At 38.5% G+C, this 25,533-nt stretch overlaps 1 protein-coding gene across 2 annotated transcripts in view; it reads right to left on the bottom strand.

Moving 5' to 3' along the window:
* Positions 1-6,655: 6,655 nt before the first annotated feature.
* GALK2 (galactokinase 2) overlaps positions 6,656-25,533 on the bottom strand; it is a 54,128-nt gene continuing 35,250 nt past the window's right edge. Inside the window, exons 9-11 of one of the 2 annotated variants that reach the window (XM_054836528.1) lie at positions 19,080-19,281; positions 12,936-13,148; positions 6,656-6,997 (exon numbers count right to left, since the gene is read on the bottom strand). In XM_054836528.1, coding sequence (XP_054692503.1) covers positions 12,941-13,148; positions 19,080-19,281 — 410 coding nt within the window. In that variant the 3' untranslated portion in view covers positions 6,656-6,997; positions 12,936-12,940. Of the gene's footprint in view, positions 6,998-10,652; positions 13,149-19,079; positions 19,282-25,533 lie in introns of those variants that run through there. The other variant, XM_054836527.1, reaches the window with a different exon arrangement.

Below are 25,533 nucleotides of genomic sequence, written 5' to 3'. Positions count from 1 at the left end.
CTCAAATGTTGTCAAACCTTGTTACCGACTTGTCAGGCTGCAGGGCTCAGCCATGTTCTGAGACATGACTTTTCCACTGCTTTTCCTGCTAGGCTGGGTGCTGCCTCTCTGTCTTGCTCAGCCTGGGATGTTGGGGATCAAGGTAGGAGGAGAAAGTGTTCATGTTCTTTGGCATCCTTTTCTCCTTTTTTTCCTCTCTGATCATCTGTAGCTTTTCTTTAGCCTCATCTTGTTAGTTACCAATCCTGTTCCACTCTGTCCATTTTCTTGTTTCCGGGGAGAACATTACTGCACAGCAGTAGAGCACCGCAAGGATTTGAGATCACTTCTGGTTTTAATAGGCAATGTAACTGCTGCCCTCAATACCCCATCAGGGGAGCACTCTGTCTTCTCTGTTCCTAGTGTGAGGGTGTTTCCTCCTCAGAGGTGCCCTGCAGCAGTGACATCTAAATTTGTTACTTCAATTGATCAGCCTTTCAGGCCTTTATCTGCGTGCTTGCTGCTGCACCTTTCCATTGAAGCATTTTTTTTTGTGCCTGTCACTTCTGCATGCAATGGGAGATTTTCATACAGCACACAGATGTTATTCCCAGATAGCATGTCTCTGAACATCATGTTGTGAACAAGGTTAGGTTATAATTCACTTTGAGTCAGGACATTGTTATCCATTTTCTTTCCTATATTCATGTTGTAGTGCTAAAGTGTATCTATGCTCACTGGTTTCAGAAAGCCCTGAGCTATGTCTGAAAAACCAAGCCTTTTCCATGATGTCCTCATTTGGTTTTATTGCTGAGAAATGCGACTACACACATCTCTGCAGAGGGGATGACCACTTAAATGATGGGCCATGGAAAGAATTCCTATGAGGCAATCAAAATTACTTTCTTTATTGGTGATTAGACCCGCTCGAGGAAGAGTTTACCACAATAAGGATATGGCCAAAGAATTGTTCCACCTCATGTCTCTGCAGTGCAGCTACCTGGAGTTGCATTCATGCTTTTCTGAAGCTCTATGCTTGCATACAATGCCTCATTTCCACTCCTTGAATCATTGCTTTGCTAAGAGAACTCTTGGACACACTTTGACGTTATTATTTAACTTTGGGAGGTGAGTACTGCCTCCCCAGTTACAGTGTAGAAAAGGACAAATAAAAAAAGGGAAGAGTACTTTCCAGTAACTACAGATTTTATATACGTTGCCCAAATATACCATCACTGTCACAGTTCTTTCTTTTACTATAAGTCTCTTTTAAATGCTTGTGAAACTGCGAAGAGCTGACTGTGACTGTGCACGTAGCAGGGCTTGAAAAAGGTGGGTGACTCTACATCATCTGTATATACTGCTAAGGGAAAAAGAAATGTGAGATGCAGCCTCCTGGAGTGGATGTTTGCCCAAGAACCAGCACATCTCAGTATTGAGTAAGTTTTTTTTCCCATTTTTTGTATTCTAACATCTTTCTAAGAATTCAAATTAACTGATCTGGAAGTGGTTGGTACCTCCTTCCCCCTTTTGCTAATTTTCAGCAGTCTGGAACATTATTCTTACACGTATTCTTCTTGTGACTGTATAAATTGTTTTGAAGCCATATGGGATAATTGTCATTGCTGGAAAACTTTTTTTTGAATGGTGTTTGTCTGCCAGCATCAGCACTTGAGGAGGTTATTTCATCCTGGCTTTCATTTCAGTTCTATTTTAGCAGCTCTTTGTCTTCAATTCCATCATCTCTATGCACTGAGCTGCTGTGCTCAAAGACATTTTTTTGAAATAAAATTCTTCACTTTGTGGTTCTTATTCACTGATGTTATTTCTCATTTTAGGAGCTTTTGTATTTCTTTAAGGCAAATGAGGCATGTTAGTGGTTATTTGTAATTCTTTTTTGTTCAGTGGATTTCCTGTTATGCAAAAATGTAAAGCTTTTCTCGCTGTTCTTCCAAATTTTTGTTTTCCTGTCTTGATAGTTTTGTACATCTGTGTCTGCTTTATAACCTGTGGCTAAGATGTACTTGCCCAGTTAAGATCTGGCTTTGTCTTCGTGGCTGCCTGACAATTTACTGTAAAACTGCAAGTTAGAACTCTCTTGCTTGTTTGTTTCAAGACCTTCAAGAAGTGAACAATTTTCTTTTTCTTTAACAGCTTTTCCGAATGGGCGTGCGGGTACCCAAGATCTATCTAAAAACTTCAACATGTCACGCTTACGTAGTCCGTTTGTCCAGTAATCATTTTACTCATTTGTTACTATAGCAAAAAATTACAGGAGGAGCTTTGTGGAACATAAGGCTTGCACTTGGACAACATGTGTGCACTGCATTAAGTGTAATGTTCCTGTACGGGGCACAGGCAAAATCCCATCAGCCTGCTTCCTGTTCAAACTGCACAAAGTTGAATACTCACATCCCTGTGTTTTACAGCTTATTTTTCACCTCAGTAGGCAGGCGGGGTGGGGAAAGCAAGCAGGCAGAAGGACGTTAAGTCTTGTGAGGCTGGATATTTACACTCTACTTTCTAGCACCCTAGGAATCTAGGATTATTAATAGTAGTCTTTTAAAAATATCTGAGATAGGCAGAGCTAAGGATCTGTGGTTTATTGCTAGTATTGGTAAGATGTCTAGTTTCCAATGAATTGACAGATCAATATGTTCCAAATAACATAGCTTAATCTTTTAAGGTACAGAGAGTGGATGAAATAACATTCTTAGCACCATTTTTCATTAACTGATTCATTATCTGTAGGGAAATCTCTTTGCATAGCATTTTGTCTGGAAAAAAACGTGGAAAATGTTAATAAACCAAATCTCCCCTTAGTACATTACACTGAAAGTGTGATGTGTGTCCTACTGTATCAAGAAAATGCTAGGTGATGAAAAGGTATGTCAGAAAAATAGGAAGACAGCAATATTTATGTATTGCCAGTAGGTGAAACTGATGATCTTTATATTTTTGTTAGCAGGGGACATAATTTGCAAAGATCTACTTGAAGATAGGAAATATATGGCAGATGAAGAAATAAGTGAAGATTGGGAACATATAAGCGATACACCAAAGGAATTCAAAACCATAACAGAGGTTTGCTTTACTTTTGATAGTAAAAGGAGCGTACTATGGGTAGCTCACTAACAAAGGCCATGTTTCTGTTAATATTTATAAACTATGTTACTAAAATACAGAGCGAAGTTGTCTACATGGTGGCAATTTCAGAATATAGAGGATTATGGAGAGAAAACAACAATACATGTAATCAGAGAAAATCAGCTGAAAAACAAGGGGATTTTTCTCTACTGATTTGCAGTTGCAGTAATCTTAAGTGTAATTTTTTTTAAAAAAGTAGACAAAAAATCAGACATAAATGTAATCTTTAACGTTGTATATATTATACTATCTGTGGTTTTGAATAGTGATGCATTTGTGTTGGACTTTCCTTTTTATAACCTGTATTTTTTGCTGGGTTATTTTTACATATTTCATATGATTTTTTTTTCAACACTCCTTTCTACCAAATTTTAATGTTTTCAATGTTCACAAAAGCAAAATGCTTTAGCCTTAGATAAGAATTATGCATATTAAGGGAAGAGTGTGATTGTAGTAAACTACAGTTTGAGATTCACTAGGTTATTTCTCGATAACTCTAATTTATCACACACCTTGATTATTTATTTTTTTATTTACTGTGCATGAAATACTGCATTGATTTTTTTTAAAATAACTCAGGTTTACTTGCAGGTGTTTATAATCCATGCCAAGGACTTGGTCTTGTGCCTGTTGTAGCCTGCAGTTTTCTTGCTTGAAATGGAGAAGGATCTCCAATAGCATTACATTCTGATCCCTTCTTATACTGATATCACCATTATGTAGTATAGTATGTTGTTTGGTGTTTTTTACTAAGATTTTTTTCACCAAAACATTCTCAGCATGAATATTTTTTTAATATGGATGCAGAAGTTCCTATTCTGTTCTGTTATTATTTTCAGACAGTTAGTTTGATAATATCCTTTACTGACATTTCTCCCGTTTTTACAGCCCTCTTGTATTGGTTCAGATCCAGAATGCAAGCCTGTGCTGTTGGTGGCCAAAGCCCTTTGGTCCCCCACTATCTTAAGGCACATGAAATAGATAACGCTGCGTCATATTCCTTGACTTGCAGGACTAATAGTACTGAAGTTTACAGGCAGCCGTATCTTTTTTGACTCCTAACCTGTATTGTGTTTAAAAACCTTTCTTCAAAATTTTTTGCCAAGATAGTTTAAACCAGCTGGGGCGGGGGAGGAGAAGAATGCATTACTAAAGTCTCACCCATTTATTTTGTTTCCTATTTCTGCTGTGATCCACAATAGCTGGGACAGTTTTCTCTTTTCTAGACCGAGACAGACCACAGTAATGCAGACAATCTCAGCAAGTGGTTTGCCTAAAAGAGAGAAACTTAGAAATACAGAAAAAAGATTTGATTGGTCCTTTATCTTGTTATCCTTTAACCTAACATATAATTTTAGATGTCTTAAGTGCGACTGTACTTCAGCTTGGTTGCTTTAGTTCTGTTAGAAACGTAAATCAAATCTCACAAAATGTAATGAAACACCTATCATATCTGGATTCTAGCTGTATATATCAACTTGGTTCTATTATGGCCCTGAACTATACTCCTTGGATCCAAACATCTATAAATTTTGAGGAAGTTTAGCATCTTTTCTGAATTTGGACATATTTCTGTCTGATATGTATCCTTCCAAATGTAGAGAGGATTTATCTGTTGTGTAGTACAGATATTCAGAGCCCTTTGTGTTTATGTCTTAAACTGAGGGGTTTCAGAAGCAAAGATTTCCTAACTAATTCTGTTCTTTTCCTGATGTATAGAAAATTGTTCTAACTAGACTGTTCTTGGAGGATTTCATGAAGACTTACTTGAGTTCCTCTGAAACATTTTCTGATGGGAATTCTTAGAATTTTGATCCTCTGTATACTGAAGTGTTTGCACACAACACATTAAGAAAAACTAGTTTGCCACAGCTTTTCAGTGTAGATTATTCAGCATAGTGAATTCAGCTTGCTCATAAAGAATACTGTAATCTCTGCAGCTTTTGTTACAACAGGGCAACTCTTATTCAGTGTCTTTAGGTGTCACATTCTGTGTTCTAGCAGTTTAACTTCACTGGCTTCAACAAATTTCGCAACATCATATAGAAGAGTGGAAAACTGCTGCCCCCCCCTTTTTAACTTTGTGTGGTATTTTTATATTTGTCATATGGTTTTTATGAAGTTTACAAGGGAAAATTGTAAAACTTGTTATTAGGCTGACTAATGGGATAAAAAGAAAATTTTAGACTTCTTGTGAAACCAATTATGTTTTTCTCAGCAGATTTTAGGTGACTTTTCACATTATGAGCAGAATTCTGTCTAAAAATAAGTTGTGTCCACTTATTTATGGGTTTATTGAGAACAGAAATTTCCACACCATTCTCCCTTTAATGTGACCACAATGGGCAGTCGTAATTTGTCCATTTATATAAAAAGAATAAATTAGCAAATTAGCCACCGTAAACTGTTAGTATATCCACTTTTGCTGACATGTTTATTGTAATTTGCAATATGCATGATGTTGACTTTCAAAAATGTTCCCTTTTCTTTTTTGAGAGTATGAATTATAAATTCATGAATCACAGAAAGCAAGACTGTAATAAAACTTAAAATTTGGAAACACTACATAGCACTCATCTATGTAATCCTCGAAAAACCAGGATGTTGAAATTTTTCATAGTTTGATTAAAAGCCTAAAAAGTTCTATTCATTTTACAGCTAGAACAGGGCAAGATGAATGTTTTTTCATGCATTTATGTATTGAGCAAAAGGCAGCTAATGAACACGTCAGGTAATGTCTGGAAAAAACCTAAAAATGGACAAGTATGCAAATATCAGTGCACCACTCAGAACATTACACAGCATAGAATCTCATAAAATAAACACAGAAAACACAGAACTTTTGTCTAAAGACTTAAAGCATTTTTAATGTTTTGTTTTAATGGTATGAGGAGGTAAGAGGAAAGGAACTTATCTCCAAAAAACACATCTAGGAATTAAAGATGGCCCCTAATGAACAGAAAAAGGAAATTAAAAAGGAGAAGCCTTTGCAGCCATAAAAGTAGAGTTCAAAATATCAACCCTCTTACAAAATGTTTCCTGAAAATAGGCATGTGGAGCACAAAAGTCAATTCTGGAAACTCTAGAACTATGAAAGCAAGTCCAGTAGCTGGCAGTTTCAAAATAAATAAAACCATCAGGCAACAACTGTATGCTAATTGCATTTAAGAAATAAGAGACCGCCTATGTAGAAATGAAATAAATCTCAATAGTGGAGCTCAAGCAGGTAGTTAAGATTCACACTCTGTTAACACGACTCCTTTGAAAGAGGTTACAAAGTCACTGCCTTTTTCTTAGTGATGGAACTGAAGTATAAAATGTGCACCAACATCCCAGAGCCCCTAACTCAAGTGTGCTGTAGTAGTGCTGATGTGCATTTCTTGGCATAGTTGTGCCCTCACTTTCAGAGGATCGGACCTGATTTTTCTTGCTGAATGAGCACAGCTAAGACAGGGAGAAAGAAGGTCACCAAGAGCAGGTTGTGTGCAAGAGGCTGCTAGCTTAGTATAATACTAAGAAATCCCATAAATCCTTACATTTTTTTCTGTCAATAACATTTTATTTATTTAACCATTTGTTTTAGCAAAAATCAGCTTTGCGAAGGCAAAACCCTGAAATCTCATAATCAAGAAAGTTAAATATTTTACGACTTCAGACAAGACAATAAATTTTGGAGTTTTTCAACAACAATAGCAAGAGGCCTTTAAGTCCGTCTCTTGAAGCAGCTTACACTAGCCATCCTATTCCCTCTAGAGGAAGTATTGAAAATCATTTGCAACAGGGCCCACCTCTCACCATTGGCCATCATCAGGTTATAGATCTTTGGTAACAAAAGCTGCCCGGGCCTCCTCTCGCTCTCTCAAATGGTCTTCTGGAAAGAAAAAAAAAAAAAAAAAAAAAAAAAAAGAAAAAAAGAAAAATCAAGGCTTTTGAAAGCTCATCATCTGTTCTGCTGCTGATATAGTTGGATTTGCTGTAGAAGGAATTGCACAGGAATTTAACTAGATATATTCTTAGAATCAAAGCCTGACCATAACTACCTTTAAAAACAGCACAATAGGTGATTTTTTCCTTGATCTTTAACCCTTTGTCCCCAAATCTTTCCATTCATATTTAGTATTTGGCTCCAATTAAGTTTATGATTCAACTGTGGAGCTTTAACTTGATCAGTCAGAAGTTCTGTAAATCCTTGCTTGACTCTTAGTTCTAATTTTTGCTCCTGTTTTCTGTTAGACTTTTTAATTCAGCTATGAAAGTTAGAGCTTTATGTTTGGTTCAGACCTTCATAAAAAATTCTTATGCATGCAGCTGCTATTGCTGCTTAAAAGTGGCTCACTGAATTCTTCCTCGAGGATAGAGTCTTCTGGTAAAACTGTTGTCTTAATTCTTCTCTAGACAGAAGCCTGGACAGGAAGGAAATGGTTACAAGAAAGGGTGTTCCCTGGGAGAAAGCCAATAGAAAACTCTTCAGCATTTAATCAGAACAATTTAATTCTGTTGATAATTGATCAATAGAAACACAACTAAAAAATCTTGCTCGAAGTCAGAACAGCTTAGCCAAGAAAAATAAATATATATTATTTGTCACGAGGGACAGATAAGAAACCAGAAAATGTAGAGCAACATGAATAAACCCGTCCTTCATATGAAATCTGGCAAAAAGTAAGGCCTTTAATAATAATCCTCAGGAACTGCTGTAAGAGTATCATACAAACCTGCTTCAGTATCCCTTGAAAAATTAATTTGGATTTAAAAAAAAAAAATCCCACGCATCTGGCTTGATGATTGGCTAATAGAACATATTTTTATTCCCACCCCAAATCACACACAGCTTGGCTGGAAAAAAGACAGATGCTTGGGCACTAGTGTCTTTCAGTTCGAAGTACGTCTAATCTTTATTGAGTTATTTGAGCCTTGTGTGCCAAGTGCAAAGAGACATGCTTTTGTGGGGAGAGGATTTTTTTTTCTTCTAATATTAATATGTAATTTTGGCCAAGAAAGTAGTGCTTAGGAAACAATAGCAATCCTCAAAATGCATTCAACTTAAAAATCCAATAAATATACTAAATGCTTTTGTGTAAATCTTCATCCAGCTTATTGTTTCTGCAGGAACTACTGCTATTGGAAATCAATCTTAAATGTTTTATTAGTCAGTTACTTTAGAAAGCTCCTTAGTGTCTTCTCATCTGATCAGCTTCAACATTTTTTTACTTCTCTGCAGATTTTCCATTAGTAAGTCTTAGACATATGACGACTTTGGCACGAGTGCCTTAATTACAAGTGAGGTTTCAGACACATCAGTTTTATGTGCAAACTCTCACTACGCATTATCCTACCAAGGGAACTGTTAGCTGGGGAGTATGGGTTGGGGCAATTCCATGTTCTGCTGAATTCACTGACCAAATCTGCAAAGACTTCAGGGGCTCCAGAAAATGTTCATTTACAGGTTTTACTGGTAAAACAATTGTCACTGACCTGAGGGGGGGAAAAAAATCTGCCCAGAAAACAGCACTTCCTGATGTATGAGTTACAGCTTGGTCCCACTGTCATAGTTAGACTGAGCATTGCAGCCCCACAGAAGCATGAGAGATTACAGAGGCAGCTAGGTACTGTCCACTGTCAGTACTGTGGCAGATTCTGTCTCCTAGTAAACATGGTGCTATTATCGGAGGCCATGATGTGGTATCTTGCAGAATCTCATAGTTAATTACTTTTGACACAAGCCCAAAAGCAGAGGGTGGAGTACAAGAGATAAGATCAAGAACAGAAGTAAGCTTTTGTCTCTTATGGAATATTGAATCTCAGAAGAGTGTTCAATGAAAAAGCTGGCTAAAGTAGAAGAGCCAAGGTAGACAGATGTGATGGCAACGTTGCTTGGCAGTGTGCTCTCTGCCAATCCCGTGTACACTGGGAAAATGTGTCAAACAAGGCTGTATCACAGGGAGCAATTTTCAGTTACAGTTTTACATTTCCCATTGTACTCGTATCTGCATTATGAACTAGTCTCTGATCAATATCTAGCCCTCTAGCTCAAAATTAGCATTTAAAATATAATTTCATTTGCTGCATGATTCACAGGTTTCATGATGTTAAGCCTTACCAGTCTGGTTTTCATGCTATTGTTACTTTGCAGTGTAAGTCCTTTCATAGAGTTCATTTTTCTTGGTGAAGCATATGACAAGAATCAGGAATCACTACTTCAATCCGGCCCATAACAGCTGACTTGCAAAGTATCTTTTTTTTTAGAACAGGATAACTCTTGTGAATGTTGTTCTGGGTGTATCTTTGTTTAACTATATCTGATTGGGATTTAGCACACAAATAAACTTCATAGTTAGCTGAAAGTACAAAACTTTCACTTGCCTGAAACTGTAGCGCAGCAGTTGCTCCAAGATATCAAGATCTTATAAAAGGGACACGTGTACTCAGAGAGGAATTTCGGAAGGATTATACTGAGTGAAGTACACAGCAGTTACTAAAATAAAAGTTGGCATTCAGATCATACTAACTAGAAACCAATATTCCCAAAGGTGTTATGTAAGTAATTACCAGATATTGGGTTGCCATATATACGTGACTCCGTGTGTGTACGTGTGCTGTATCCAAGAGAGCAAATATCAAATAGACAGTTGTGATCCTCTCCCATCAAGTGAATGGTAAAATTATTCTATTTCAGAGCGTAAGCGTGCTCCTACATACAAGATACACACATCAGCAGATAGAGTGATGAAGATGTATGTGTCAGTGGGCTTAAGATAATGCAGAGTATTAATGTGGCACCAGGCGGTGTTGCTGCACTGAGATGTCTAATGGTGTCCCCATTCCAAATCCCTTCTGGAAAGGTTCAGAACCCACTTATTGCACAGTAAGATTAAACTCATGATTGAATGAATTGCAGCCAGACATTATATTAAGGTAAGACTCCACTGATAATCATAGCTCCTGCTAACAGGGTGCATCACCTCTGCATGTGAGATTTGATTTTGTTAGTTTTCCAAGTGTGTGTATATATATACACTGGTTAACATTATTTTAGCTACAGAAGAGGTTTTGAAAACATAGTCAGAAAAAGCTATTAAAAATGTAGATCTAGGAAGACTTGCTTAGGAAATACGCTTAGGAGTTGCTGCTTTATACACAGAAATTTTCATCCAGCCCCAAATCTTCTTGCTTTGTTATTAGAAATACTACTAATACCCCTGCTGCTTACCTTACACGTTGTTGGCGTATCATTCTCATGCTCTGATTAGTGGGGGTTTTAACATTATGTAGAAGTGTCTTCAAAGGTTTAAAAAGTAAACAACCCCAAAATGCAGATTCAAATTTTTGTTTGTTTAAAAAGAAACATGTACTTCCTATTTGTAGTCGGTAAATAAAAATGCCAGTTTGTCATTTTTATGTATATAGTTTGAATACCGTAGGTGTCTCATTGAAACTTATGTCCCAATTTTATTTGCAGATTTCAGCAAAAGTATGGGGAAAGACATTGAAGCAATAAAAAAGGAAAGAAATTAATCAGAAGCTTAGAACATTCAGTTTTATTCTTTTTATACAGTGCCAGTTTTCTATTTTCCATTTCTTTGTTTATGAGAATATAATTTATAAGATTCATTGACAGAGAGACTTTGAAATGTACTGCAGCCTGCATGTTTTTGGGAAGATTCCATGACTTTGTGTGTCATGTTCTTTTTAAGAAGGAAAAAAAGCCCCTACTATATCTTTATTCTGCTCCCACCCTGACTAGTGCTTCCATGAATCCAGCTGAACTAAAGTTCAATGCAAATATATTAATGAAAGGATTGGTATGTACTGTGTTGTACTCCATTTTTATGACAGGATATTGAACAGGAACTTGCCAAATTAAACTGAGGATTGTATCTAGTAAGTCGGTAACAAACCATGGCATGGCATTATTTTCTTTACAGTCTCTAAGGTTATCTTGGAGATTCTTGAAGATATTTACCTACTGTTGTTTGATTTTTTTGGAGTCCTATGTTTACAGGTTTAGTTTAATGTACAACGTATCTAGTGTACATTGCAAATGGGTTACAAGATAATCAATTTCCATAGATAGCAAATGTTTTGGGATTAAACCTTTCTATAATTCTGCCTCTTGTTCGAAACTGTCTCCCTTAACCCTTGCTTTCCTCTTCTCAAATGCATCCTTTTAACTTTCCTCCCTCCAAATCTCATTTTTTCACCTCTCCCCATCATGTCCAGCCCCATCCTTTTCCTCTCTGGAGTTCTTGATTTGCTTGATCTCTCTGTTCCCCTTTTCCTGGTTGTCAGAAAACAGAGATCTTGTCTAGTGATAGTATTACCATTATATGTCCCCTCTGAGGTTCCTGAAAAGATCTGGCAGCTTGTGTTGGCTCTTGTTCATCTGCTGTGTTCAAATCTGGCACAGTCCTCTCACAGAATTAGTAGCCTCTAAGAATTTGGTTTTGGCCTGAATTAGCATGGGTAACGTACAGAGGATCCCTTCTGAGATCTCTAATTTGATGCAGACTTCTAGACATTAACTTGTGCTTAGCGTCACAAAAATGCACACAGGGACAAACCTTGCTACGTCTTTTATGGCTGCAAAGGTTATGACGCTAGCAAAACATCAGTTTTCACTGTAGGTGTGGAAGTTTGCGCACTATGAGAGTGAGGACACTGGAACCTAATTCTCCACGTGGAAGCTGGGTTTGGACATCTATGGGGTATCTTGATGCAGAGTCACCTCTTTCTGCAAACAGTCACTTCTGCTGAGGAGATGACCCATGAATTGTGGATGCTGTACTTGCAGGGCTTTGCAGTTACAGCCCTGAGGTTGTCAGGAGTGTAAAGTGGGAGCAAGACTGGAGTTTGTCAATGACATTTACTCTTGGTCTTACCTATTTACTTTTGCTTAGTACAACCAAGTGAATTATCTTCTTAATTATTCCTTACAGATTTTAATTGCTTTTTTAAATGGTCATTGGATTATATTTAATCCTTTGTAATAGTTTTGCATAAAAATGCAAAAATTCTACCTTATAGAAGCACAGCTAGGATTCAACAATTAGAACATGGTGTTTGGGTAACTCAGAACCAAACTTTGCTTCATTATTCATTCACTTAGGGGAGTATGTTGTCATATTGTGCAGCTCAGAGACAGCATTCATTTTTGTTGAAACTTTTGTAACGAGTCACCCTTACAGAAGGATACATCAAAAACATAGCTAGAAGGTTTTCCTCCTTAACATAATATATTCCTAATGTTTTACTTGGCCTTTAGGTGCTCCTCCATTATTATCATTAATTACAACAGTAATAATGCTATTTGAGGAGAGTATAAAACTTCTAATGTCTGGCAAGGTCCGTCCGATTTTTGAATGCTTCAGTTTAATCTTCCATTTTTACAGCAGACTCTAAACAAAAGAATATCCAGTACCTGAAGAGAATAAGCACTGAACAGCCCTGCAAACATTGCAAGGTTCCTACCTCCAATGAAATAGCTCATTGCTCCACCTGGTCTTACTTTGATGGCAGTAAAGGAGATAGGAGAGAGATGCACTGTAACAAAGTATTGTCTTTATTTCAATTTCCGTTTTCCTTGTTAATAGGTTTTGTAAATCAAAGTTTACACTGAAAGATATTTTTAGTATGGAAAAAAAAAAGACTTTATAATCACAGAGTTTTCTTTTAGTTGCTTCTATCAGGAATGTATTTTGATAATAGCAACTGGTCATTGCAGTAAAACCCCGAAAAGGCATTCAATTTGCTGTGGCATGGGAAGTACTGCCAGTTCTAAATGCCCTACATATTTTCTTTAAAATTTTTACCTTCTTTAGGCCTCAACAAAAACCAAAGCTCCTCTTCCAGGTTTGGTAGCAAACAGACTATTATTCTCCAGTGCTAACCTTTGGACATCGGTTTGGTAATAAGCTTTTTTTACATTTTTTAGGAAAGTATTCAGCTTGTCAGTAGGCACCATTGACACAGTGCAGCCACCCCATCCAGCTCCAGTCAGGCGTGACCCAATGGCCCCAAATTGCCTAAAACAAAGTAACAGAAAAAAATCATGTAAAGTAAACAAAAAAGGGGTAATTTGTCATATACACATATATATAAAATGCCTATAGAAAACTAATGAATACTCAAAACACATCTATGTCATCTGATTTTTCTGAATTCACTTGACATTATGGCAATTTGCAGTTACCACTTTGGACCAAAAAAAAATGCTGATGCTTTAAACTGCAATATGGTAATTTCTGTCAATCCCAAAAGTCACCCTCTTTTATAATGCTTCAAACATCAGCTGTTTTAAGGATCACAGCACAGCCGAGATGAAGAAAGCAGGAGAAGAAAGGAGTTGTGTTAGCAACATTCATGAGACATCAGAAGTGAAAACAGAAATACACGACAAAAATAACAAAAGAGGGTTCATAAACTTATTGCACAGGATGTAGGCATGCAAACCATTTTCTAATGCGGCAAAGACAAATAGCTCTATTCTTCCAGGACAGATCTAAAACATGCTGAAGATTCACAGGCTTCTGCAGGACTGCTGATCGTGCCAGTCAAGAAAAGGAGAGTTCAGAAACTTAAGTCACACAGAGTCACTGCACTCAAACATCTGTTTATGCTGGATGGACAGCGTCAAATATATCTCTTTAGAGGAATCCAAAAGAAAAAAAAATATGCTCTTAATAAGGAGGGTGAAGAGAAAGAACAACGCCAAATAAATGACATCCAAAATACAAACCTTTCCCAGCCTCAAGCCTGCTAGAAATGTCCTACAGCAAATCCCATGCCATTATTCTGCAAGCTTCAGATGCCATCTCATTAGAATTCAGTAGAATTATTTTCATTAGTTTGCTTACCTGTGTTCCTGATCTTTACCTAGATTCAGAAACAGTAGGAAAATTCCATTTAATAAATTTCTTTGGGGCTTTTCTAACCTAGTCAGAACAGGATGATTTAGAAAACTAATTTGAAATCTTAGTCTCACGAGAGATCTAATCTGATTTGCAAGCCAATACTTCTGATATGTTTCCAATAACCATGCATGGAGAGATTTACCAGTCCTAGAATGCGTTTGAGGGAGAGATGGTATCATGTGAATAACATATTGGAAAATGACAGCTCATTCTGAGTAGGCTGTAGACATTTTTCATATGTGCATTTTATGTTAAATGAATCTGGTATACTGCTGGGTTAGTAGAGGTATAGGTCATATTTCAAGCAAGTACTTACATATGTGTTTGATTCTAAACATGCTTACAGCTCTTCTTGAACAGAAACACTTTCTTCAGTGTGTCTGTGTGGTGCCACCCTTGGTATTGACTCAATTTTATGTTCATTCTTTATTTCCTGTCGGTGTTTTTTTTTACTTATTATTCCTGTAAGCCACTCATTCTCTGATGCAATTTTTGTTGTTTCTGGTCCATGGAGCAACCTCGTAAAAGGAGCAGGATCCAACCTAGTCTCAATTGCAATCAGTAGGGAAATTCCCATCGACTTTATAAAGCCCAACCCACTTTTCAGAGTCTGCTAAATCAACCATCTGTACTCGTTTGCTCTGTTACCTCAGTCAGAACTTCAGATTTCAGATGGTGTCTGGCTTTTATTTTGGTAGGCAACTGAAATCCCTTCAGAATTGTTCTGAACCTTTTATTGATTTCCTAATTCTCTGTGGTCATGCTCATGCCTCATTTTTACTGAGTCATTTTAAAATACTTAGTTGAAATAAAGCATCATGTAGACAGAAAATAGTGACTTCAGCTCTGAAACAGGCATGTGTTTCAAAATACTGTGGCTAACAGTTCCAAATGTGGTAATACGATGAGACGCTTTGGGCTTAATGCTTAGGAACTTAGTGTTTTGATGGGCAGTGCTGTGACACCTGAGAAGTAGGTACCTGATACTACCCAATGCGGAAGTGAGCACCTAATTCCGCATCTACTGGAGATGCAGTGCATGGGAGGTGTCTAGATCAAACATGAGAAAGCTAACTTTGGAACAGGTCTAAAACTGTCTTTTTTGAGTCTTAATCAGTTCAGCCCTAAGCTAGACTCCTCTGGTAAAGTGGCTTTCACAGCCAGACACTCTCTTCTTGTGCACTGGCATCTAAATCATGCATTTATGGAAAGGAGTATGAGCAGACAGTAACCTTGAGGATGGAGCGCTCATCCACACGTGGGCGACATGGATTTTAGGTGTGGGAAAGTACCATATGCACCACCTGGGCTATGCTGCAGCCCTGAGGACAAGTAACAGAGGGGCATGCAAGAAAGATGACGTATCTGTAGTCCAGTGTTGGGCGTGCTCAGCTCCCAGTCCCGAGTTCTGGCCTTTGCTTCTTGAAGAGTTTATATATATCTTGTTCACTGGATAAAAAGAATTATCTTATGAGGAAGGGGGTGTATGTAAATGAGAGTAAAACCATGAGTACTGCAGCAAAGGAAAGAAGAATAAAAACGGAAGCACCATAGTTTGGTGTGTGGAAGTGATGTAAGACATTGCAGTACCTCATTTTAAAAAATAATTGTGCTGTAAGAGGTGAAAAAATCAGAACAATATTGTTAATTCCAAATACTCAAAATTATGAACCAGCTATTCAGAAAGTATGGAGTTAACATGATGAGATTTAAATATATAAATGGGGAGGGTATTATACTTATTCTGTTTTCTAGCTTAGTGTGCATTTGAATAGCATCTCTAAGCCCTTCTGGCTCACTTTTCTTTTTGTAGGGTGGGGTTCTGTTGGTTTTGTTGAATTTTCAAAATGACTCCAGGCTTTGCAGCTTTAAGAAAATCATCAGTGATAAGAGTCCTGATAAAATGCAGAGTTATCTCTGCCACCATAATGCACCTGGATGTAATGTAAAAACTGTGTCTTTTAAAAAGTGACCAGAGAGGATTCAGCTGTCCTCAACTGTAAGAAGCATGGCTGGCAGCACAAAAATTATCAGGATTTATCCCACTAAAAGATGGAGAATACGGGAATGAAAGTAAGTTATTTGCAACACTCAAGGATTCTGAGAGATTTTCAAAAGTACCTGACAAATTCAGGAGCTCAGATCCAATTTTTTGTTCCTTAATTGTTTAGTAAGTCTTCTGCGTTACTTGGAAAGACTAACAGGTAAAACAGCTCTTAACAGCATGTGCTAAGTTAGAGAAAGTACAAGCCTTCTGTCTTTGCAAAAAGAAAAAAAACCAACCAACTGACCATCTAGTGGTTACAGTTTTCAGCACTACAAACCACAGCAAGTATGGATCCCTTTCTTTCTTGGCAGAGGTTGTACAGTAAATATAAAGATCTAAGCAAAACAGAAAACATCTGGATATGCAGATTATTCTTCACAGTTTAAACCTTGTAAGGAGAGAGCAGCAGTAGACTCGGGCAATTCTGTGGAATGTATTTTTGGAAAGGCTTTTTAAAGTTACAGGGCAGCTGTATATCATCGTAAGTAAAGAATGTAATTTATGGAGTTCCTGGCCATTTCTATAATCACATCAGCCAAGTTTTCCTAGAGTGACTAGTGATTTTATGTCCATTATGTTTTTAATGTACAACTTGAGAAAAGTTAAGACTTTTTTTCCAACAGTTTCCAAAAATTAGATGCTAGCTTAAGCTGCATTCATCTAGAATAGCTACACTTTTAGAAATCTAATCACAGAATCAGGAAAACATTAAAGAATATCAAACTTCTAAAGAAGAAAAATAGATTTCTTAGGAAATACTCTTGATGGGACAAGGTTAAAGAATAATGAACAAATAATTTACTTGTTTCTGTGCTGTGAATGTAATAAAAAAACCCCCCAGATTAAATAACTGTAATATACCAGTTAGAAATCATTTCACACAAATGACACTTCACTGTGGTGCTTAGCTATGTTCATCATACTAGCTGTGGGCTCTTCTGCTGGTAAGTTAGAAATATGATGTAACATGGGCACACACATCACTTTTTCCCTTCGCTATTTACGTTTTGGTCCCTGGAACTGAAATGCTCTCATTAATTTTAATTTAACTTAGTAAAATTCTCGCTGCGTACTTCTTTCCTTTGGGGTCTGTGGCTGTGTCTATGCTACTGCCTGCAAGTCAGTGTCATGATACCCAAGCTAGCTCAGAGAGCAGCAGCTGGCTAGCTGTGAAAGCACAGTGCTCAGCTTAAATGAGAACCAGAGACTTTCCATCCCCGTGCTGAGCATCACGCTGCCATAGGCTGTTGCTAGCATCCATGCTAGCTTATTTAATGTAGCACAGGTAACGCCACACAGATCTTAGCAGTTTACCTGCTTGTCTCCCCCTACTTGAAACAGGACAGTTTCTTCCCCTCATTTCTGAGAACAGCCCCTATCAGTATGATTCAAGCTGGATACCCTAAGGGAAGACTCTTAAAATGGCTCATCAGTTTGGCAAAGTTCAGTCTTCAGACACTGTTGACTGAGGCATCAACACTGGGTAGTTACTGTACCTAAAAATAATGCAGATGTTCAGTTTTAAGGCTTTTCCTCTGTCAATGGGGTCACAGAACAGGCAGTGCTGATACCTTGCACTGGGTCTTTGCCTTTTGATAATTCAGTAGAGTATAGTTTCTGTCTTCAGCTGACTCTGGAGACAGTTCTCCCTTCTCACACACAGATCAGCCGTTCCCTTTGTGTAGCTGGGATAACCGTGGTGGAACTGCTTTGCTAAGTGACTGTCGTAGCTTGTCATATTATGTGATTGTTACGTGATACAATGAACTGAACACAGCCTGTGAGTTACGTACCAGATTGGCTCCCAAGAGAAGGAACAAAAGTTGTATTGCTAAATTACTATCAGACTGTCCAATGGCTAACAGGGCTTCTCTGTGTTTTATCACAAAACAGCATGTGTATCCCATATGCAAAATAATCTGTGAATGTCCAAAAGTCTTCTGTTCAGTTTTTAAGTTTGCAGCTTCCTGGCTCAGAGGCTGTTCCATCTTGTCTGCAAAGGGAATCAGACTAGCCTAAATAATCGTCTGTATCATACTCTATCCATTTACAAACCTGGTAAATGGGTATTACAACTTACAAAATCTGCAGGTGTATAGATGTAAGAAAACATATGGTAGATTGCATGTTTGTAAAATTCATATTTTCATTATAAGGCAGACTAGTTTCTTAGTTAAAAAAAAACGCCAGTTGCTGGTAAAGAACTATTTTTGTAACTTTCACTTTAGGTGGTAAGGTATTCATTTTTGTTAGCTTAACATTGAAACAGTTTCTGTTTTCTTCAGGACTGAAAGATATAGAGAGAGGATGGGATACTTTTATAGAGTATTTGCTTCTAAAAGACAGTGAAACAACATTTCTTGACCTCAGGCCTGCAAACACTTCTGGCCCCCTACATTTCCCTTCTGGCAGGGCAGTAACACTTTGGCTTAGGGCAGAGTTTCCCAGACTAAGCCCACCCTTCTGCAAGGAGAAGGGGGAACCATAACAGATGAGTGGAAGTATGAAGGTGGCATCACCAGGAGCCATGATGAAGGGAATGAGGGAAGCAGCTGGGAGAAGGTGGCTGGGGCAGAGGCAGGGATGGAGAAGTGGCGGGAAAGCTTGGGCAGTTCTGAAATGGTTAAGAAATACAGAAAAAGTAACAGACTTCAAAGAGAACAACTAAGATGATGTCTTAAGAAAAGCAGTTACGACTTCTTCTACAACTTAAAAAAAGAGTAGCCAGCAGTCTAACGTAACACTTGTGATGATGAGTCAGTCCAAAAGCAAAGTCTGTAATAAAGCCATAAACTACAGCTTTCATCTGAAAGTATTACACAGATGTCAGTAGGGAAACAATTGACCATGTAATGTCCCTGCAGGAGATTAATTCTGTAATAAGAGACAAGAATACTTTCATTTTAAAATTGCAATAGCCAGCAATGTCATATTTTCTCATCAATTCAAACAATATTCTCAACAGGCGATTACTCTTCCTTGTGGTCAAAACTTACAGGCAGATGTCTACCAGCCGATCCAGTTCAGGACAGCTGCATTCATACATTTCCCTGCAGCTGATATAGCTCTGGTTCATTAGTTCCCCCAGCAGCTGGAGTGCATTGGCAGGTGCTTCGTTGCATATCTTCTGAAATTCCAGCACTCTGGCAGCTTCACTATACACATGCTTTGCACGCTGGTATAACTTAAAGGTGGAAACTAAACAAAACGAAAATATTAAGTACTACAGTTAGCCATTAATATTCATTACAAAAGGAACGTACAAAAACATAGTAGAATTTTTTTAGTAAATCATATTTTATATTAGAACTCCTTAGGCTAAAAGTCTTCTGCAAAAGCTCACCTGCATCTTCTTTAAAACCCTAACAAAATAGCATTTAGAGTTCACCAAAATACAATGTACACACTTCTTTCATGTTGATAACTTCATGCATGTGCTCTGGTTATTTGCTGTGTCACTGAACAGACCCAGTTTCTCCTCTGGCTTTGCAGAGGCAAGCCACGAGTTCCAGAGTTAGCAGTGACATGCAAAAGGGCATTCATCTAAAGTGTTCAGGTTTTCAAATGCCAGCAAAACTGAGTCATGAGCACAGCAGAAATGTGCCCCAAGCCCTGCCGGCGCCTGCTGGCCCAGGGCATCGGGTGACTGCTCCAGGCCAAATCTGCATCCATTAATGGAACTGTGTGGATGGGCCTTTTCTTGGGAAAAAACAACCACAAAACCCCACCAACCAGTTGGTTGTTTTTTGTTTTTTTTTAATTTTAAGCTGGGATTAACAAAAATGCTATTACTTGTATTTCCTGGTGCATAGGTAAGGAAGCCCCCTCAAATATTTTCACAATGATGCTGGCCCACCCTGGCTGTAAGTAATACTAGATTAAAGGTACAGTGAAAAGCACAAGTGCTTTCAGTTTGGTTGTCAGGGTTTGTTTTTGGTGTGTGTTACCAGCCAGAGCATCAGTGGTGCCTGTGAAGAGATGTCAAGCCCAGACAGGTACTGCCTAGTATTGACCTACTAAGATCAATGGCTAGTGCAAGGATTTTGGATTAATTTTTTCTGTTGTGCCATGAAAAAGCAGCTCCTCTGGGGAGGGTGTGGGGTGCCCAAACCTGTGTGGCCATCAGGGTAGAGACCTCCACCAAGCCTGAACAGTGGGGCATAAAAAGGAAGGGGATGGTTGTGGTTAAAGGCTCCTCAAGCTGCTCCTATTTACAGGAAGGGTTTGGTTTGCAACTAATATCCGACAATTGATCTGCTTTTCTCAAGCTCATGTTGTAGTTCATTGTTCTTCTCTCCCAATATAGCTCTGTTTGCTTTAATACCATTGCTGCTGTTGAGGAAGTATTGTTCACCAGAAGCATGCATGACATAACCACTTTAATCATAAATTAAATTTACTTCAGCTGTTTGGGTGGTAAATATTAGAAAAGTATTGCTGGAGCACCTACTGCGGTATGTTTCCTTATTTCATCACAACTCAAGCATGCTCTTATTAGAGCACTTCAGAACATCCCTTGCTTTCTTTCTACATGTAAATTCTCCTTTAGAGCGAGGTCTTTCTCTTCATTTCAGCTTCTGGTCTCTCTTGCTTTCCAAAATGGCTGATGAAACAGAGGTAAAACGAGAAGAGAGACAAGCCCTGTGCTGAAAGCAGAACTCACTTGCTGACCCAGACACATGGAGTTCCTACTTGGCTGCTTTGTGGAGACAGCAAAGTTCTGGAACCACTTCTGATGATTTCAGCAATCTACATTTGCAAGTACATGTAGAAATCTTCCTTGAAAATAAAATTTCTGGAAATAAAATTGTGTCCAGTATTAAGTCTCTTGTATGTATACTCCAGATTGCAACCCTTACAGACTAAAACTTCATCAGCGCCTCTATAAGCCCTTTTTATTTCTCCAGAGTAAGTGTAAATCACAACTGTAAGTGCTGAGAGAGACACAAGTAGCCTCAAATGATAGCGAAATGATAGCAGTGTTCTGCTACTGGTGGTATTGCTTCTGGTGATATTTATTTTGTAATTCAATACAGCCTGCTACTGAGAAATCCTGTGCTGCTGTCTTTTGAACAGGCCTTCTGAATGCATTTCAAACTAGGACAGAAATAAGAAAATCGAGTGCCCCCCAGAAACATCCTCTTGGGAGTATTGTACAGGAAAAGCGTATTTGGGTTTCCTATTTACAGGTGTGTTTTACCTCACTGGATTTTGTTGTTGCTGGAGTTACTTGCACTGTGTTTTGCAGAACGATATCTCAGTATTTTTGAATGTTGAAGAAAAGCAGCTTGGCCTATTTTTAAGGATGGTTTCTCTTTAAATATTCTTTTCTTATAAGCCATTGTTTTAGAGCAAGGAGATTTCTAAATGTGCATTCGTTTAGGGAATATCTAAAGTTGCGTGAGAGATTGCCATAGCTCACACTCTCTTGTAAATCACCATTGAACAGTAGTAACCCAAAGAATGAACTGAAAACATGTCTGGTTTCAATTGTAAGGCATCAGCTTTGCCAAAGACTGTGATTGATTCGGAGACCACCCTTTGGTAGAGCAACGCTCCACTGGCCAGATTACCTTAAAAATCTCTGGGGTTGTGTTGTGCTCATCATGTTATGAATTGGCAACCCGAACGGGCGCTCCAGCTACTGGCTGCCAGCCAAAAGATCTGAGCCATGTCCTTGGCAGCATTCGCTCCCAGGAGAGTTGCCCTGTGCAGGGGAGAACTTGCTACCTTGATGCTGGCTTTCTCTCGATGCAAAAGTAATTTAGCAGTTCTCAAGTGAGAAAGAGTGGCTGCACACTGTTTTCGGACTCCTTTGGGGACATTTACCTAATTAGTATCAGTTAAAGGCTGGTATCATTACGTTAGCTATCAGTTGGTTACGGGCAGCATTTTATTTCAGAAAATTATGTTTATGTTTAAAAAAAATTTCTTATAGTTTGCTTTTCCTATCTGGCAGTGTACTGTTCAGGTAAAATTATCTTCAGGACAGCAAACACCTCTGTCCTCTAAGTTCTATTCTAAAATAATGAAATGATTCACTTACTTTGGGCTTTCAACACCAAATGCCTCTGGTAATAGAGAAACAATCTTGTATCTCTTCTGTTTGGATGGATAGTCCAACTAACCATCTCTGTATCATAAAAAATAGCAGAGCACGCATGATATTTCCAAAAATTACATCTATATTGGAATTTCTTTGCTACATCACAGCCTGTATATTAGCTCCATGTAAATAAAATCTGAATTAATAGGATATGCCATAGAGCTATGGAGGTTGTGATTTTAGAAGAGTGCAGGAACTGATCAGAATCTGCGTGCTTCATGCGGCCACATTTTTTACAATTAAAAAGGACTGATTTCCTAAGCTGTACTCTGTCACAGTTGAAAGAAACAGAACCAAAGTGTGCATGACTGATTAGTTTATATCTGATTTAGAGCTGGAGTGTTCTGAAAGAGGAAAAACTGAAGTCCTGAAAGTAAACCTTCCAGTGTTGCACAGGACTGGGTTATATGGTCTTGCCCTCTGTGGTGCTCAAAGGAGAGCAAAAAAGCAGGGTTTAGGGAACTCATGCCAGATTTTTAAAAGCATGTGGATGCTTACATCTATTATAGAGTATGGAAATTAGGTACTTAATCTGACTGAAAATGTAAATATACTTTCCTAATCCAGTAAACTACAAAGGCCTGATTTCTCCCACTTAAATTTGTTTGCAAATTAGGGGTACAGGTACCCTCAGCTCCGTGTTCTGTCAGTGAAGAGGGCAGGTTAGGGAACTGTTTATCCCACCTGAGACCTGGGTTGCCCAGGTCTTTGTGCAGTATCATCAAAGTCCATCCTTCATTAATTTGGGTGATTCTTATGGTAATACCACTGATACAGCACATCTGGTGACTAGAGAGGAACCTAAAACATCTGGTGCAATGAAACTAGCTGGCTGCCATGCTGACCTAAGAGCAATTCTCTACGGCATGCCTAAAGTAATGTTTCTTCCATAAGGGGATCTGTGCAATGTCCAGTACAGGTGCTCTGCCATGTAGCGCCATTCAGACTGATGGAGATTTGTATCGGCTGAGGATCTAGTCTTGGACCAGAATCACACTCAAAAACTGTTCTTTGGCAATCACTACACGTTTCCTCTCTGCCATGTTCTGCATAGCCCACTGCCATACAGTAATGAACTGTTTGATTTTAGTTCTAGACACACTCACACAGCCAGAATCTCAGGGTCTCTTTTGTACCTTTCTGAAAAGAGAGCACGGAGATTGTTGTTTATTTTGTATGGTATCAGCTGCACACAGAAAAAGTTTCTTGTGGACTCAATGAGGGTGAGTGATACCTTTTATGGATTGAAACAGAAACAGATCAGAAGAAACTAAAGCAAATCTGCAAAGTCAAAATGAGACCAAAGAAAACTTCAAGGAGGACAAGGAATCCTATACCTGGGTCTGCTGTTAGTGATGTTTTTGTCACTAAGTTTTTAACACATTTCACCTGTATTCAGCCTGCTACTGCAGCAGCTAATCCATCTCCCAGGTCATAGCCTCACTACCTGTGTTTCTGCAGTTTCAAAGGGGGACGCAGTGTATCTTCTACAAGGAATCTTCTCCGCTGTTAAGTGCTTTGTATTACTAGTTCTTACCTATTTTTCAGAGAATGTCAGCAGCTCCTGCTGACCCTTGGTGGATTTTCTGCACCCTAGCTTTGCTCCTCTGCAGAGGATTTCTGTATTGTCATCCATGAACAGGTAGATTCAATTCACTTACAAACTCCCAAATGCCCTTGAAAGAAATGGTGGCATTTTCCAGTGCATTAATAGCTTGCACTGCAGGAAGAACCTGCCAAGTTGTTAAGACACAGCAGACTAACGTTAATGAAAGTTTGTCCAAATTCCATATAAAATCTCTCAAAACCAAACAGAAATCCTGGGCTATTAGTCCCAAACAACTGTGGGTTAATTAAATATAACAGAGAAGTTTACTGTGGGTTTTCAACTGTATGGTCATATTTTTAATTTTAGCTTTACAAAAATTGTCCAAACCTGTCCACTCCATTTACAGGGATTTTTTTTCTTTATAATTAAACGTTGTGGCTTCTCAGCAACTTATATTATTTGTTACAACTTCAACTTCAGCAGATTCCTTTCTTTAGAGGCCTTCTGTACGATTCTATCTGACCTTTAGCTAAAGACCAACCTCTTCAGGCTATATTTTTTTTTTTTTGTAGTTGCTTTGGCAGCTTCTTAAGATATGCTTCACTGTAGATTAATGAGCTACACATGGCTGATGGGACTGTTAGAAATTTACAAGAGGAAAAACTCATCGACCTGAAATCGTGTAGGGGACAGTTTCTACCACCATTACTCATGTGGAATAGTACCCTTCTCTGTTAGGCATCCTGCTGATTGAACATGATGAGGGTGAAGGTTTCTGGCTCACAATGTATATAAGAAAATGCTGCCAGATGGCTTTAATTTGAGCCAGATTGTGAACCCCCCACTCAAAGTGGGGAACAGTTACTCTACTAGGACTGCTCAAGTAACTGTTTGCAATCTGACTTTCTGAAAATAAACCAGGGGACGAGTCGTTGCTAGATTCAGTGACCCATTTAGCAGACACCTGCTTTGAGATGATACCTACTGGCTTAAAGTGATTTCTTCCTCCAGAGGAACACTAGCTTTGACAAGGCTTTTGCAACTAACCTAGACCATTCAGTGCCTGTGCCTAACCTGTGGCACACCCCAAAGGCCTGATCCTGCAGGCAGCTGTACAGCATCTGCCTGGAGTGGCCACCTCTCTAGGGCTCATCCCAAGTAAACTGGGTTTTTGTGGAAGAGGGTGGTATGTTCCCAAACTTTTCTATGACACGGATTAGGCTGAGGCTGGAGTAGGCACGTGGACCGTCAAGCTGGGAAGCGCTCTTAGGTCTTACCACTTTGGAGGTAACTTCTGTTCTTGTAAGAGAAGGGCACTCTGCTAATGCACATGGCAAAGCTTTACGTACCCCAGAGCAGCCTGACAGAATGGCTGGGAGTCCATCTTCACATATGCCTGTCTGTGCAAATAAAGCTGAAACTGTTCTTGCACTGAGATCACTATTAATACAAATTACTTGGCAGTGGGAATGAAAGGCTATTCAAGCACCACTCACTGAAGCTACAGCACAGATTTAGAATTCTCTTTCCAGGGGACAAATAGGAGGGCAGTTCAACAGCCAAATCCACACAGCAAACGGATGCCGGCTCCTCCCATGGTGATTTCATTCCCAGGTTTAAATGTCAAAATTAGATTACAATTTTATACATGAAAAGGAAAAATGGATTTAAAAATACTTCATTTAAGAAAGAAAAAAACATTTCATGGTTAAAGGAATACACTGTTTTACAGGAGAATATCCTTTTGTGGTGAAGCTTATAAATACTTAATGTCCCACAATCACCACACACTAAA

Source organism: Grus americana, chromosome 10 (genome assembly GCF_028858705.1).
Source record: "Grus americana isolate bGruAme1 chromosome 10, bGruAme1.mat, whole genome shotgun sequence".
NCBI classification, from domain to species: Eukaryota; Metazoa; Chordata; class Aves; order Gruiformes; family Gruidae; genus Grus; species Grus americana.
The sequence above is the reverse complement of the archived record's forward strand: the minus strand, read 5'-3'. Positions and strand labels throughout refer to the sequence as shown.